General features: G+C 36.9%; 1 protein-coding gene across 2 annotated transcripts in view; it reads left to right on the forward strand.

Annotated features, from left to right (window-relative positions):
* The window catches only part of LOC111149134 (ArfGAP with RhoGAP domain, ankyrin repeat and PH domain 2), a 185,229-nt gene that overhangs the window by 155,391 nt on the left and 13,471 nt on the right, over window positions 1–16,367 (forward strand). For both annotated transcript variants that reach the window (XM_022506074.1, XM_022506073.1), the window contains 3 exons: window positions 9,778–9,860; window positions 10,910–10,945; window positions 12,835–12,898. In XM_022506074.1, the coding sequence (XP_022361782.1) occupies window positions 9,778–9,860; window positions 10,910–10,945; window positions 12,835–12,898 (183 nt within the window). The remainder of the gene's footprint in view (window positions 1–9,777; window positions 9,861–10,909; window positions 10,946–12,834; window positions 12,899–16,367) is intronic.

Raw genomic sequence — 16,367 nt, forward strand, 5'->3', positions numbered from 1 at the left:
TGGGAAGAAGTCAGGAAGAAAAACCATGAGAGGCTCTTAACTATAGGAAACAAACAAACAGGGTTGCAGAAGGGGAGGTGGGTAGGGGGATGGGGTGACTGGATAATTGGCTTTAAGGAGGGCACATGACATGATGAGCACTAGGTGTTACATGCAACTGATGAATTACTGAATTCTATATTTGAAACTAATGATGTACTATATATTGGATAATTGAATTTAAATTAATAAAAAAGAGAATGTTATGCCCTGAGGCAAAAATGGCTTGACTTTAGCTAATGGAAATTAATTAAATGTGGAATAAAAAGGCAAAAACCAAATAATAAAATAAATTTGATTAATGTATTTCCTATATGGTTGAATGAATTGACTCATGTAATATCATATTTATCAACAGAATCTTACTGATATATCTCTGTAAGTTTGAATTTTCAAAAGCTTTTGTTAAGGAGTTGTGGAATGGAGAGGAGATAGAAAAATGAAAGAGGAAATAGATACATTTACGGAATTGTAAGAATACTGATTATTGATTAGTAGTGAAAATCTCTAATCCACCAAATTGGTTGTGTGAATAATAACTTAAGCTCTCAACCTCAATTTCTTGAATCTGTACTATGATGATGATGGTATGAATCCTGAATGCCACATTATTTTATTGCTTAGTTAAGAATATATGTTCTTTTAAGTCATGAAACATTACATATAATAACATCATGCATGTAATATGAAACAATATGTAGTCATAGCTTATATATTGGTAATAGCAGCATGCTCATCAAGACTTCATGAAGAATATCAATGGGCAAGTCCCAAACAGAGAAAAATATATTCATAGTATATATATCTGAGAAAGGACTCATATCTAGAATATGAAGAACAAATCAACAATAAAAAAAAACCACAATGAAAATTGGGTTGCAGTCCTGAACGGACACTACATGAAAGAAGATGGAGGAATAACCAATAAAGCATTGAACTAAAGACAGTTGACCTAATAGTCCCCAGGGGCATGCATATTGAAACCACACAATACTATTTTATACTCACTGGTATGACTAAGGATCTTGATTAACTAAAATCATCCTAAATTGCTAGTGGAAGCATAAGATCACACAATCACTGTGTAGAACTGTTTGGTAGTTTTAAAAAAATAAAGTTATTCATACGTCTACCCCATGATCCAGGAATTGATTCCTAGTATTCTGTCCACAAAGCACTTGTTCCAGAATGTTCATAAGCAGCTTTACTCATAAAAGCTAAAACCTGGAAACATTCCAAATGATTCATCATCAATAAAAGAATGATATATTCATATACTAGAATATTACTGGACAGTAAAAATGAATACTAATGAATATGGATGAACATGGATGAATCTTTGAGTCCTTGTTGAGCAAAAGCAGCTTGATACAAAGTAGCATCATATGAGTTTGTCCATAAGAAGTCGAGGTACAGGCAAAACCATTTATGATGAAAGAAGTCAGTAAGTGTCTGCCTGGGGTGTGGAGAAAGGTTGCTGCTGAAGCAGGACAGTGGAGTCAGTAGGAATCTTTCTAGGATGAGAGAAATAAATGTTCTCTCTCCAGTTCTGGGTGGTGATTACAAGGGTGTAAGCAGTAACATCTCTACTTCCTTGAATTTCAAATAACACCTACATAATAATTTAAACGTCGTATGACAGCAGGATCTAAAGAAAGACACACAGGATCTGTGTGGTGCTTTGCTGTGATCTGTTGTAGAGATGTACAAACACAGACCAGACTAGTTATGTCTGTGAATATGTTAGAAGAATGGATTCATAGGCAGCTTTCCAAAGCTTTGTGCTCTCATTTTGTTATGGCTTCTGTTGAGCTCCTCACATGCTTTGACCGCCTTCCCTGTATGTTCCTCCGGCAGAGAGGCCTCCATGTGGGCATAAATAAATCTGAGTAGCATTCTTCCTTTGATTAGGACAGTGGACTGTCCAGGCAGGGGGGCTAACAAAACAGCACTGACTCCTGCAGCCCTCATCTATGCAGAGAGCTATAGTAAATACTGTACTCAGACTCTCACCTTATTATTCCATCTGATGGACCCAGCAGGGAGTCTGTGTGCGTATCAAATGGTTGTTATTTATTATCACCCTGCAATTTTTCTAGTAGACGAAGAGTGGAGTTTGCAGAAGTGAGGCACAGAAGAATTTGGGCCTGTGTGAACTGAACACATCAGATTTTAAGGTTCATGAACTTTTAGATTTGTGTTCATGAAAGTAAATTCAGGACGTCACAGCTGATTATTCTAGCCATCTAGAACTGAATCTGATTGAATTTTCTTTGGTTTTCTTCAGTGGGTCACGCACTTTGATATTTGTTGGACAGATTTCCTTAATCCTTGCCCTTTTATACACATAATATGTTGGTTAAAGGGTCACTTTTGTAGTTGGATATCTGCTTAGGGTATTTGAAAATGAACCTGAACTTTTTGGTCCCACTGTGGAACCAAGACTTATATTGTGTAGCAACAGAAGGTTACCAGAAACAAACGACTAGTAGTCAGTAGTTAGTAATAGCAGTTCTGCCGTTATGGCAACAACCAGCATTCAGGCAGTTGCTCTATAAAAAGTAGAGTTCTATACATTTCACTTGTATTATCTCATTTTATCTTTATCATAACCCTGTGAAATTAGTACTATAATTATTCCCACTTTACAGATGAAAAAGGGAGTTTATCAAGATATTCTATAACTTGCCCAAGATCCCATAGCCAGTAAGCAACAGAGTGTTCATTCCCAAGTATTAGACTCCAAAGGCTCCATGCAGGAATTTACTAAACAAATAGTAATTTTGCATTATTTTAAGTTAGGGGATAAGTTTTTTGTTTTGTTTTGTTTTGTTTTTTATTTAGGCAGTACCAAAGATTCCCAAATATGACAATCCATACAATTAATTTTTTATAGTGTTTTCCCCCAAGCTGATATAAATTTAAAAATCTGCCACAGGAAGCTTATTCATGGACAAGTGGTTTTTTTTTTTCAGATGGATTGATTTTGTGACAGAGAATCTCATACCCTTTAACAGAATATGTTTTAGGAATTTATATGTTTTTGAAAGGTTGAATCTGCTCAGTCTAAGATAATTCATACAGTGACAGTATCAAGTTTGTCTTAAAGAGTGTTTTTTTTTTTGTTTTTTGACATTTGAAATACTTCCTTTTCCCAGCTTTATTGAGGTGTAATTGACAAAAAAAAATGTATATATTTACATTGTACAAGGTGATGTTTTGATACATTCATTACACATTGTGAAATGATCACTGCAGTCAAACTAATTAACATATCCATTACCTCACACAGTTATTTGTTGGCGCTCTGTGTGAGTGTTGGGAGTGGTGGTAACATTTAGGGTATACTCTCTTAGCGAATTTAAGGTATGCGGTACAATATTAAATATAGTCATCATGCTGTACCTTAGCTCTCTAGGACATTCATTCAGCATAACTGTAATTTTATACGCTTTGACCAGCATCTCTCCATTTCCCCTGCTCCCAACCCCTGACAACAACCATTCTGCTTTCTGCTATGATTTCGACTTTTTTAGATTCCATATGTAAGTGAGATACACTATTTGTCAGTGCTTTTTAAGGACACTGAACCCATTTTGTTTTTATAACAGTGAGCTCAGGTTATGGCCTTATAATTATTGTGCTTAAAAGTTGTATTTGTACATCTGTCAGAATAAATTAATGCAACTGATACTTTAATTTGCACATTCAGGCAAGGAGACTCAATTTACAGTTTTCTTTCAACTACCATTATTTTCAACACATGATTTTATACGGCTGTTTTGTTTTTCATGTTGCTGCTCTGTCCCTTTTAATATTGATGGTAGAGTCATTGACAATGTTAACATTTCCAATTATTTTACAGTAAATAAGCAATAGTGAAAATCTCCTAACTTATTTGAATAAACATTTGGCTCTGGTTTTGACAGTTGCCATTAATATATGTGTGACTGTATATACTTAGAAAATGATTTACTGAGAATGAAGTGGAAATTACAAATTGAAAAGTATATTTAAAAAGACTAGGTGTTAATTAGAGATAATTTATGAATGCTCATTAACAACAAATTAGGGTAATACACAGGGGAAGATATATTTTGTTTTGAGTTTTCCCTGCATAGAAAATGTTAATTAAAATGTTTTCAGACTTGATTTACATAAAAGGTGAGACATTTCAAAGAATATCACCATTATACTGTTAATGGTGTGAAAAAAACAAGTGGCTAAGGGAGGGGTCATTAAAAGTTGCATGCACTAATAAGCAGACTCCTTTTAGGAGCAAGAATAGTTTTTTAAGCACACTAGTTTAATTGGCTTAGTTAAAAACTTTATTTTGAATTATAGTGCCTGAAGTAACACATTAGAGACTTCCTAACAGTCTAGTATATTGGACTTTCTGAAGAAATTCTCCAGAAAATACACATACCAAAAGAGAGAATTGTAATAAACCAACAGTAAAGTTATCTTGCCAAATGAGATTTCTTTTTATAGAACTTTCCATTAGTGTCCTTACAGTTCTACTTTATGCATATTCAGTTTAAAGACAGAAACTTAAAAAAGCTTTCTTTCCACCACTGCTGTTTTCTTCTCAAATTCTGTCATTAGTGTTCGTTTTGGACAGAATATATGGTATAAAGTAATGAGCCTGCATGTCAGGAGTGGCTTGAGAATCTGTTGTATGACTTCAGACCTTCTATTGCCTAAAGTACACCAAAATGTAGGCAGTCTTGGAATTATGATATCCTGTTGTAAATGCAGACTACCTGCTTCAGCACGGTTTGTCTCATCCTGAACTGTGCAAATCCCATTGTTCTGGCTCTCACCTCACCTTACCTGGCCACCTCCCTCAGGATTGAGCCCCAGGGAAGCGCCGTCTCAGCCAGGAGGAGGGCTTTCCACCTCAGCTGTGGTCTGATGTCCTCTCCGGACAGTTGTGGCCGGGAGGCGCCACTGCTGTGGATACAGCCCTAAGTTCTCCTTGCTTTGACTCTTTCCGACATGGAATACTCACTGCCTTACAAAGCTCCCTCACTGTTCTATATTAGACTTCAGTGCTTTTCCTTAACATGAAGTAGGGTAGCATGCTACAAAATCAGCACCCAAAACCAGTCCTCATTTGGAATAAAAAGACAAAGCACATAAACTACCGGAAAATGACCTTAGCAAGAAGTACAGACGTTATAAGGGAAACTATAGAACTTCACTGATAGAAATAAAATGTATGTAAAGTCTATTAATATTTATCAATAGGTTTCATGTAATGCCTTTCAAATTCCCAAAGGGATTATTTTTAGAATCTGGCAGAACTGATTTGATAATCACCTCAAAGCGTAAACAGATAAGATACTTGCAAACAGCTTGGTGTATAAAAGACAAAATAAGTGTGTTGTATATTCCATCCAACAATTATGGTGTACAGTAAAGCTGAAATAGCTGAAATAATATGATCCTGGCATAAAAATGAACAGAGATAGCAATGGTACCATCAAGTCAGGTAAAAGACCTACTTGTATATTAAGATTTGTTTTTGACAAATAAATGCCAAACAAATGCCACCATAAATGTATGTCTAAAGAAAGGTTTGTTTAAAGCTGTCATCATCAAGACAGTATGGTACTGGCACAAAAACAGACACATAGATCAATGGAACAGAATAGAGAACCCAGAAATAGACCCTCAACTCTATGGTCAGCTAATCTTCGACGAAGCAGGAAAGAATGTCCAATGGAATAAAGACAGTCTCTTCAATACATGGTGTTGGGAAAATTGGACAGCCACATGCAGAAAAATGAAACTGGAACATTTCCTTACACCACACACAAAAACAGACTCAAAATGGATGAAGGACCTCAATGTGAGAAAAGAATCCATCAAAATCCTTGAGGAGAGCACAGGCAGCAACCTCTTTCTAGGAACATCGCCAAAGGCAAGGGAAGCAAGGGCAAAAATGAACTATTGGGACTTCATCAAGATCAAAAGCTTTTGCACAGCAGAGGAAACAGTTACCAAAACCGAAAGACAACTGATGGAATGGGAGAATGTTGCAAACGACATATAGATAAAGTGCTAGTATCCAAAATCTGTAAAGAGCTTATCAAACTCAACACCCAAAGAACAAATAATCCAATCAAGAAATGGGCAGAGGACATGAACAGACATTTCTGCAAAGAAGACATCCAGATGGCTAACAGACACATGAAAAAGTGCTCTACATCACTCGGCATCAGGGAAATACAAATCAAAACCACAATGAGATACCACCTCACACCAGTCAGAATGACTAAAATTAACAAGTCAGGAAATGACAGATGCTGGCGAGGATGCGGAGAAAGGGGAACCCTCCTACACTGTTGGTGGGAATGCAAGCTGGTGCAACCACTCTGGAAAACAGCATGGAGGTTCCTCAAAAAGTTGAAAATAGAACTACCCTATGACCCAGCAATTGCACTACTGGGTATTTACCCTTAAGATACAAATGTAATGATCCAAAGGGGCACGTGCACCTGAATGTTTATAGCAGCAATGTCCACAATAGCCAAACTATGGAAAGAACCTAGATGTCCATCAACAGATGAATGGATAAAGAAGAAGTGGTATATATACACAATGGAATCCTATGCAGCCATCAAAAGAAATGAAACCTTGCCATTTGCGACGACGTGGATGGAACTAGAGGGTATTATGCTTAGTGAAATAAGTCAATCGGAGAAAGACAACTATCATATGATCTCCCTGATATGAGGAAGTGGAGATGCAATGGGGGGTGATTTGAGGGGTAGGAAAAGAATAAATGAAACAAGATGGGATCGGAAGGGAGACAAACCATAAGAGACTCTTAATGTCACAAAACAAACTGAGGGGGGTCGGGGGGAGAGGGGTAGGGAGAGGGTGGTGGGGTCATGGACACTGGGGAGGGTATGTGCTATGGTGAGTGCTGTGAAGTGTGTAAACCTGGCGATTCACAGACCTGTACCCTTGGGACTAATAATACATTGTATGTTAATAAAAAATTAATAAAAAAATTTTAAAATGTTTGTTTAATAAATAGGCCTGGGGTAATTCTTAAAAATTTTCAGTTTAAACTCTCATCTATTCCAGATTGACAAAAGAAGTAAAACTTTAAAAATAGTAGCCCTTCAAATTACATGGCCATCAATTCAGTATTTGTCAGCCATGTGAGAACCCTTTAAAGTGAGATAGTTAAGAAAATTCAAAAGAAAAGAGCAATATGACTTCCTAAAACTAGTAAAAGGAAACAGCAGAATTAAGGCAAACAGCAGTTTGTATAGAATATTTCATTTAAAAAGACAGGGAAATTTCTTATTTCATATATACGAAACTAATTCAAACAGAAAGATAAATTGTGAACCAAATCAAAAGTGAAAATTGCTAATGAATATATGAGTGTATGTTTAATTGTAAGTAAATGTACACTATCAATCTGGCCAAAATCTTATTTTTTAAAGATGTTATGTATTTATTTATTTGAGAGAGAACAAGAGTGTGAGTGGGAGGTAGGGGAGCAGAGGGAGAGGGACAAGCAGACACCATGTAGAACGTGGAGCCCAATGTAGGGCTCGATCCCATGACCCCAAGATCACAATCTGAGCCAAAATCAAGAGTCAGTGTTCAATCGACTGAGCCACCGGCACCCCTAAAATCTTAATCTTAAACATGTTCCTAGCCTTTAGCCCAGTGATTCCATTTCTAAAAATCTAGCCATAAGAGAAAAAAATATCCAAAATAACTATTCTAAATTCTCTACCGTGATGATAATAGCAGACATTGTTATACTGACTAGGAGTAAATTCACCAGGCACGTTCCAGGTCTCATCGATGCCTTAGAGCACTGGTCACCCAAGCTTTACTCCTGATCATCTTCTTGCTTGTTTTTGCCTTTATATTTCCTCTATATTTTCTTAACCTGTTTTCTCTATGAAAGGCAGTTTTAATTTTAAATATATTTTCCATCTTTTACTTTTCAAATTCAACTGCTTTCATGAAGAAAAAACTTCACAGTAACAGTTTAACTTTTATAGAAGTTAGTACTAATTTCAGCTAATTGTACTTAGTACTAAATTTTAGCCAATATTTGCTAAGTGGGCTTTTGCATACTGTTCTAGGATCCTAACAATTTGTCTGTATTCCTGGGTCTCTGAAGCAATATGTTCTAAGTTCCTAATAATAATAATAATAATAATTCATTGCACACTAATGCTGATTACTGGACTAAATGTTTAATAGACATTTTTCTCATTTAGTCTGTAGAATAAACCTTCATAGTACTCCTTTACTTACTTTATCTTCTTTTTTAAAAATTCTATTTATTTAAAAAAATAAAAAAATAAAAATTCTGTTTATTTGAGAAAGAATATAAAGAGGGGGAGGGGCAAAGTGAAAAGCAGACTCCCGCTGAGCAAGGAGCCAGATGTGGACATGGGGCTCGATCCCAGGACCCTGAGACCATGACCTGAGCCGATGTCAGACGCTTAACCAACTGAACTGCCCAGAAACCCCTTACTCACTTAATAATAACCCTATGAGACACTTGATATTTTTATTATCCCTCTTTACTAACAAGAAGAGCAGAGCAGAGTAACGTGAGCTCACAAACTAAGTAGCAAGCCAGATTTGCACCCAAGTTTCTGTGATCCCAAACCCCTTGCTCTTAGTTCTTAATGCTATATGCCTAACACTTTAAACAGAAGATTTCCTTCAGAATTATTAGGGTGTGGGGAAAGCATGTGTTAATAATCATTTCCAAGGTTGTTACCTTTATGTGTAACGTGTGTGTTTGGTTTGGTATCAGTTTTGTGTGTGTGTGTGTGTGTGTGTGTGTGTGTTTGGTATAAGTTTTGAAATTAGAGGATAATGATTCAAGTTTTACATGATGGTCTATGTTCCAAGATTTTTAAAAAATATTAGTTACAGATAAATATGTCAGGATGTGTATGTAGAATAGATCATTGATCCAGAATAAATGTAAGTTTTTAATAGTTTACTTACATTAATTATTTGCTTAAAATGTTATTAATATGGATACTTGAGATAGTTCAATATATACCCATAAAAGCTCCTAGTATGGAATCCACAAAATACAGAAAATCATAATGCATTTGGCAACAAAACCTAACATGAAGGTAGTTGTCTTAGTTACATGAATACTGGGTGCTGTTCCCGGACAACATTGATGGGATTACATAATATTGACATTATTCTATTTTTCAAATATGAGAAAAAAATGAAAAATTATCAGTTCTGATTTATATCTGGTTCCAGGTGTCTTGAATAAAAAATTATTGTGTCTGTGTATACATGTACACACATACATAAACATGCATGTATATTTAAAATTTTCTATTTAAATTTATAACATTGTAATCAGAATAATCTTCATGTACTAAAAACTTAGTATAACATCCATAAAACATTGGAGAAACTGATTCTGAATCCAGTCATTAATACTCAAAATATAAAGATATTTTGGGGCACCTGGGTGGTTCAGTGGGTTAAGCCTCTGCCTTCAGCTCAGGTCATGATCCCAGGGTCCTGGGATCGAGCCCCGCATCGGGCTCTCTGCTCATCGGGGAGCCTGCCTCAACCTCTCTCTCTGCCTGCCTCTCTGCCTACTTGTGATCTCTGTCTGTCAAATAAATAAATAAAATCTTTAAAAAATATATATATATAAAGATATTTTTAAAGTCTGTTTAATTACAGATTATTTTGTTTTCCTTACAGAGTAGTAAATATGACAAAATGTTTTCTCTTGGTTCACTGAAGTTTTATCTTGGAGTGAAAAAGAAAATGAAGCCTCCAACAAGGTAAAGTTTGAAAGGGAAGGGTTTTTGAAAAGTGAAAGTTTTAGGAATATGTATCTATGCAAGGATTTGGAGGTCAGAGACATTAACCAGGCTTTTTATAAGTTAAGCTACAGACAAAATCTTTGAGCTGCCACGGACATGGCAGGAGACCTGTTGCAGATTGCGGGAACTTCTGTGGGCAGATAAAAAAGCATAATATTCCTACTGAAGTCAAATTCCTTGGTGATGGCATCTCTTGTGTAAAACAAGAAATCCCCAGAAGGCCCTGTCTATTCAAAAACACCTGGGTTTTTCTCCACATTCCATTCCTTGATCAGTCTCACAACCTGGGGGCATAAGGAATGTTCCAGCCAATTCTACATATAAGAAAATAGCTTCTTGATGCGTGGCTGTGTAATTTGCCCTTTTTTTTTTTTTTTTTGCCAAATTTGATAGTAAACCCACTAGTACGCAGGCAGTGTCCTCCTCTTCAACATTTGAATCATGCCAGCATGTGGTTTATGCCATACTTTCTAATCACAGATTGATGTGATTAGCTAATTAATGTTTTCACAAATACTTACAAAACATTTTCATGAACTGTTAGATACTTACTTTGGGTTTCTATTACTGAAAATTTTTCTCATTTTTGCCTATATGCTTTATTTGTAAACCCAGCACATACACCTGTGCTGCTGTTGACACATTATTTAATTTCCCACAATATCAGTAGGAGAAGGTTTATATCTTGTTTTGGCTGTTTTACTAGATATCTATCCTTCCTCAGCCAAGAGTATCTTCTGAGAGATTTCCTTCACTTTCCCATGATGTCATAAGATCCCTTCCCTCCCTCTTCCTTGAGCATATTTAAATTTGTAGCCAAACCCTTCATTTATCATTCAACTCTAGATCAGTCATATCCATTGAATCATGATGTGTGAGTTTTTCGGTTCTGTTATACATTGCCACCATTGAGTCCCTGCTCCTTAATATCTAATAATCCTGTTTTTGGTTTTGTATGATTTCTCTTTTTTAATATGTGTGTTTTTTTTTCCCCCCATGTAATGTAGTTGGGGATTGACAGCGTATTCTGAAAAACATCACTGGTAAGTTAACAGCTGGCAGTTTTGGGATTTGATATATCGATAACTTTAATAAACAAATAATGTTATTGGCAGATAGAACTACAGATAGGAAATGTTTCACCAAAGTGAAGTTAAAAAATTCTTTTGAATACTTTGAGAAGAAGAAAATAGATTTGCTTCAAGATTTAGGTCCATTTCAATCCCAGGTGTCCTACTTGCTAGTGCCCTCCTAAGAGAAACTACGTCTGATTTCTCCCTAGTTATTATGTGAGTGTGGGATAAGCAGGCTGAATTCAGTTTTATATAAAGGATAAGAACTAGCCAAAACTTTGTATTAAAAAAAAAAATCTTGGCCTCAAACCTTTTCTTTGCAAATATGTATTTTACATTGATGTCACAAGACCTAGCTGGTCTCCCTGGAGATTGTACTATATGTCTCTTCCTCCCACCTTAGCTGCATCTAACCAACCACTAAACCATATGGGATCTGCCTCTTAATTGTCTCTCTGATCAGGCCATGCCTTCATCTGTGTGGGTTATTCCAGTTATCCTAGATGCTCTTTATGCATCTAATTTTACTTTTGTTTTCTAGAATATGCTCTATCCAGCCACCAAAGGGGCTTCCTAAAATGCATTGTGTTTCTTTCCTGCATTAACTGTCTTCAGAAGGATAAAGTGCAGGATTGTTGGCACAGCACACAAGACCCTTTAATATGAGGCTCCATCAGCCTTGTCTCCCATGGCTTCCTTCTTTTTTTTTTTTTTTTTTGGCTTAAAGATAAAACAGCAATCTATCTTTAATTCACAGTACATTCCTTATTCCTTCATCTTTCCATGTTAACGTCTGTAGTCCCTTTAGTGAGCCTTCTTCCACACTATATGCTGCTCCCATCCTCTTCCTGCTGATGTGGCGGACTCAACTGTCATTCTTCTTTCAAGCTATAGCTCACATGCCCCCAAAGTCTTATCAGTTAACTCTCACCTCTAATCATTACTTATTTCTTCTCGGTATCTGTAGTATTTTGCATACATGGGTGCTTAATTATAGAGAAGACTGGGTTTTGGGACATGGTAATGGAAAGGGACAATACTTTTGTGAGAATCTAATGAAGGAAGCAAGAATTTTTTTTTACAAATTTCGTTTTAACATTTTTGTAATTGTTTTTGATACAGGAATAAAAATATATAATTACCTTGAAATGTCCATGTCTAACATCACTTACAGAATTTTCCTTTTGTAAGAATCCTTTACTGCATCCCCAAGTGTGCTCCTTTTTGTGTTCAACTTGACTTTCTCTTTTTCTCACTGTGTTCTAATTTATTTGTTTACATGCCTAGCTCCTATGATAGACTAGGTGAACCTTGAGGGCAAGATCTCTGTTTTACTCAGGTTTTTAATAAAAGGCTACTGAATCAGTGTTATTGAACATGCTGTAGTAGTTTTTCATTTAGTTCATTTTTCACAAGTCTTATGGGTATTAATGTTTATAATCCTTATGATGGAGACTGTCTAAGCCTTTTTTAAAAGTCTGCTATTAAGAAAATGTGCACATATTTTTCTTCTTAGGCTCAGAGTTTCTGGGGAAAAAGATGTTTAACATCATGTACCTGAAAAAGGAAATGACGGTGGCCTTTCTGCCTTTCCACAAATATTGCTGATCATTTTTCAGCAGTTCCCAAAGCCTGTAGCTGTATTTTGTTTAAACTAGCATATTTTACTATTATTTTGCTATTGTACATTTAACAGAAGCCTAAAGCAACTTATACTGAAATACTTCCATTTTGATTGCATTAAGTCATGAATCAGGAGAAATCCAAAGAGGTCTCCAATCATTAATAACCAAACAAATACACGGGAGAACAGTCTGCTATCTTTCTGAATTATGTATTCGATAAACCTTGTTTTACAGGCACATTTGTTGTGATAGTCTACAAACTCAGATGGAGTGGATGGCCAATGTCTTCATTGCCCAGGTATGATCTCTGTTTCAGCTCTCCAACAAAGTGTAACCACTGCTCATAGGAAATGTTAGTGTGATGGACAAGCATTTTTAATGAGTTTTATGTGTATGCTCTACTTTTCTCATTTATGTATTTTTTAAATATATGAGAATCCAGATGTACCTATTACTCTTTGAAAGAGAGCTTACTTTCTTTGTTGAGGCTTCCTTCCTGGCACTCCAGCTACTCCTTACCTCAGGAGAGGTGCACAGCTTCAAGATGGTAGTGTGTTGGAAAGAGGAGCTTGTTTTACCAGAGTCCCGCATTCGACTTTATTTAGAAAAGCGTGCTGTTTTCCTTCTTGTCCTCCCTATGGCCACCTACTCCCCTGCTCCCCACCCTAGCCTTTCCAGAAATAAGGACAGGAGCCCACATTCCTTTAATACTTACTGCGTGCTGGGTTCTTCAGAAGAGTTAACTCCTGCATTCTTTCCAACAAACCATGCATAGTGTTGCTTGTTGTTGAGGGAATAAAGGTATAAAGATTCTCTCACTTGCTGGGCACCTTACTTTTAGTTAGTGGTTTAAACCCAGGGATGCCAGAGGCTAATACCTATACTCAATTCCCCATTTAGTCACCTCCCTACAGGAGGATTGTGTCTTTGGGGGAAGGGTTAAATAGTCTCATTAATAGGATTGGTTCCACCTTGCACCTTGTCTGGCTGAATTCCCAGCAATCCTTCCCACAAGAGCATTGAAATTCACTAGTAACGATTAAGTTGCCACTCTATTACTGAGGACGTACTTCTCTGTTTCTCTCTGTTTCTCTTATAAGTGGGAAGTTAATTCACCCCCAGATCTGGCCCTTATTTGTTTTGAAAATCATTTTTCTCTCTTAATTTATTAACCTTTCCAGTGGTCAATAAACCCTGCTCTTCTCAGTCTGATGCTACTGTTACTACCTGAAAACACAAAGACAGAAAAAGACTTAACTTTTTTAGACACTTTCCCTTTAATTTGTGACTTTTCAGAAATTCTGTTATTTAACTCTTTAAAAAGAAAGCAAACTAGATTTGAAGTGTTTTAGTAAAATTGGAACCATAGAGTCAAAACTATTACAGTGTCTGTGGTATAACTACATTGATTTTTTGTTTGTTTTTATAACTGAAGTCACTAGGCTTGTTTAAAAATCAAAGTATAAGTAGAAATAGCCAGAAAGCAGAGGTTGCTCTCATGGCCAACTTCTTTCTCCTTGCCTCACTTATCCTTCATTGTCCTGGCCCTAGAAATTCAGCCCGGTTACTTTTCCTCTGCTCATTCCACTTCTTTGGACTTAGACAAACACAAAGGCCTTCTTGGATTTAAGGATTTAATGGCTCACCTCCATAGGAAGACAGATAGGAAACTAGCAAATGCTGATTTATACATGTTAACACACACACACACACACACACACACACACACACACACAAGTCCTCCTTACAAGGAGTTCTTTGGGGTGTGCAGAATACTTTTCTAGTATCCATAGCCATCTGCACCCCTGATTCAGAAGCCCTCTTGATTTTCATTTATGTGTCACATTCTCAGAGGAATTCTCCCTGATCTTCAGACCAGTCAGATCTTCAGGCTGTCGGAACCCTGAACATTCTGTACGCCAGGTGTATTTCTAACTAGAAAGTGTTGTGTGATTAGATTTTTCGTATCTGCCTCTCCTACTAAAACGTAAACTCAGTGAGAAGAAGGGTTCTGTCAGTCTTATAAAACCTGTGTGGATACCTGCACCAGAGAACCCAATGCCACTTACAGAAGTACATGGAGCCCCACATCAGGCTCCCTGCTCTGCTGGATCCTGTTTCTCCCTCTTCCTTTGCTTCTCCCCCTGCTTGTGTGCTCACTCTCTCTCTCTCAGAAGTTATAAGAAAGGGGAGAGAACATAAACAATTTGACAGAATTTCAAACAGATATTAGTTTGATAAAAAGGAGAAGGAGGGGCACCTGGGTGGCTCAGTGGGTTAAAACCTCTGCCTTCAGCTCAGGTCATGATCCCAGGGTCCTGGGATCAAGCCCCGCATCGGGCTCTCTGCTCAACAAGGAGCCTGCTTCCTCCCTGTCTCTCTGCCTGCCTCTCTGCCTACTTGTGATCTCTGTCTGTTAGATGAATAAATAAAATCTTTAAAAAAAAAAAAAAAGGAGAAGGAATGAGTGTGACTGAGGTAAAGAAGGGCACTAACTAGGAAAGATTCTCAGGAAAATGCCTTTCTGAATAGCTGACAGGTGTGTTGAGACCTGTCTGAAATTAGGGAGCAAATCATGCAGGTATGCAGGAGTGGGAAGAGCATTCCAGTTACAGGGGCCAGCAAGTACAAGGTCCTGAGATGTGGTCACAACTTTGTTCCATGAACATCCTGAAAGGCTGTGTTGCAGGAAGATGTAAAAGATGAGGAAGGCACTAAACAGATCATATAATCCCAGTTCGGAGTGTGGGGAACAAGAGAAGGATTTGATCTGACTTATATTAACTGAAGAAATAATAATTTAGTTTGTTGTGGGCACACTGTTGGGAGTCCAAGATGGCAGCAGGAAGAACAGCTGTGTGGAAGATGGCAGTTCCGGCTAGGGTGGTAGCAGTGGACATAGTGAGACATTAAGATTCAAGAGTGGTTGAAAGAGGAGCCAACAGAATTTACAGATTGATTGGCTACAATACTTTGAGAGGAGTACTAATCAAGAGCCCTAGGGTTTGTTTTTTGTTTTTGTTTGTCTGTTTGTTTAAGCCTTGGGCAACTGGCAAATAGAAGTGATAAGATCAGAGATGCAGAAGAAAACTGAGAGTTCTGTTTCAGCCTATGAAATTGGAGATGCCTGTTAGACACACAAATAAATATTTATTTGAATAGCAGATTGGATGTATAGATCAAAAACTCAGACAAAGGGTACCTGGCTGGCTCAGTTAGAAGGACGTGTGACTCTTGATCTCAGAGTTGTGAGTTCAAGCCCCACATTGGGTATAGAGTTTATTTTAAAAAACAAATGCTCAGGTGAAATTTGGGAATGCAGTGTAAATTTGGGGGAAGTCAGTATTCAGTTTGCATTGAAAGCTCTGGATTTGGGGTAGATAGGCAAATCTAAAATGAAAGGGGAGTATGGTGTAGAGAGAGAAAGAAAGAAATGGATGGAAGAATAAGCCCTGGGACATTCCAAACTCTAAAGGTCAAGCAGAAGAGAAAAAAAAGAAAACAAAAGTAATGTGAAGGGTTGAGAGGAAGAAAAAAACAGATGATTGGAATAGAAAATCCAGCCAAGGAATTTGCTATGCAGATAAATGAGGCTGTGTGGTTAGAGAAAAAGAGGAGGTCAGGGTAGGTTTTGGGGTTTCAATTTATATGTCCTTAAGGTGGGAAGGTATATACTTTCAACATACACTAATAGAGAAAATTCAGTAATTGGAAGAAAAAATTGAAGAGGAAAGTGATTTTTTTCCTTCTAAGTTTTTATTTAAATT

This window comes from Enhydra lutris, unplaced genomic scaffold (genome assembly GCF_002288905.1).
Source record: "Enhydra lutris kenyoni isolate GAN:26980312 unplaced genomic scaffold, ASM228890v2 scaffoldscaffold21, whole genome shotgun sequence".
NCBI classification, from domain to species: domain Eukaryota; kingdom Metazoa; phylum Chordata; class Mammalia; order Carnivora; family Mustelidae; genus Enhydra; species Enhydra lutris.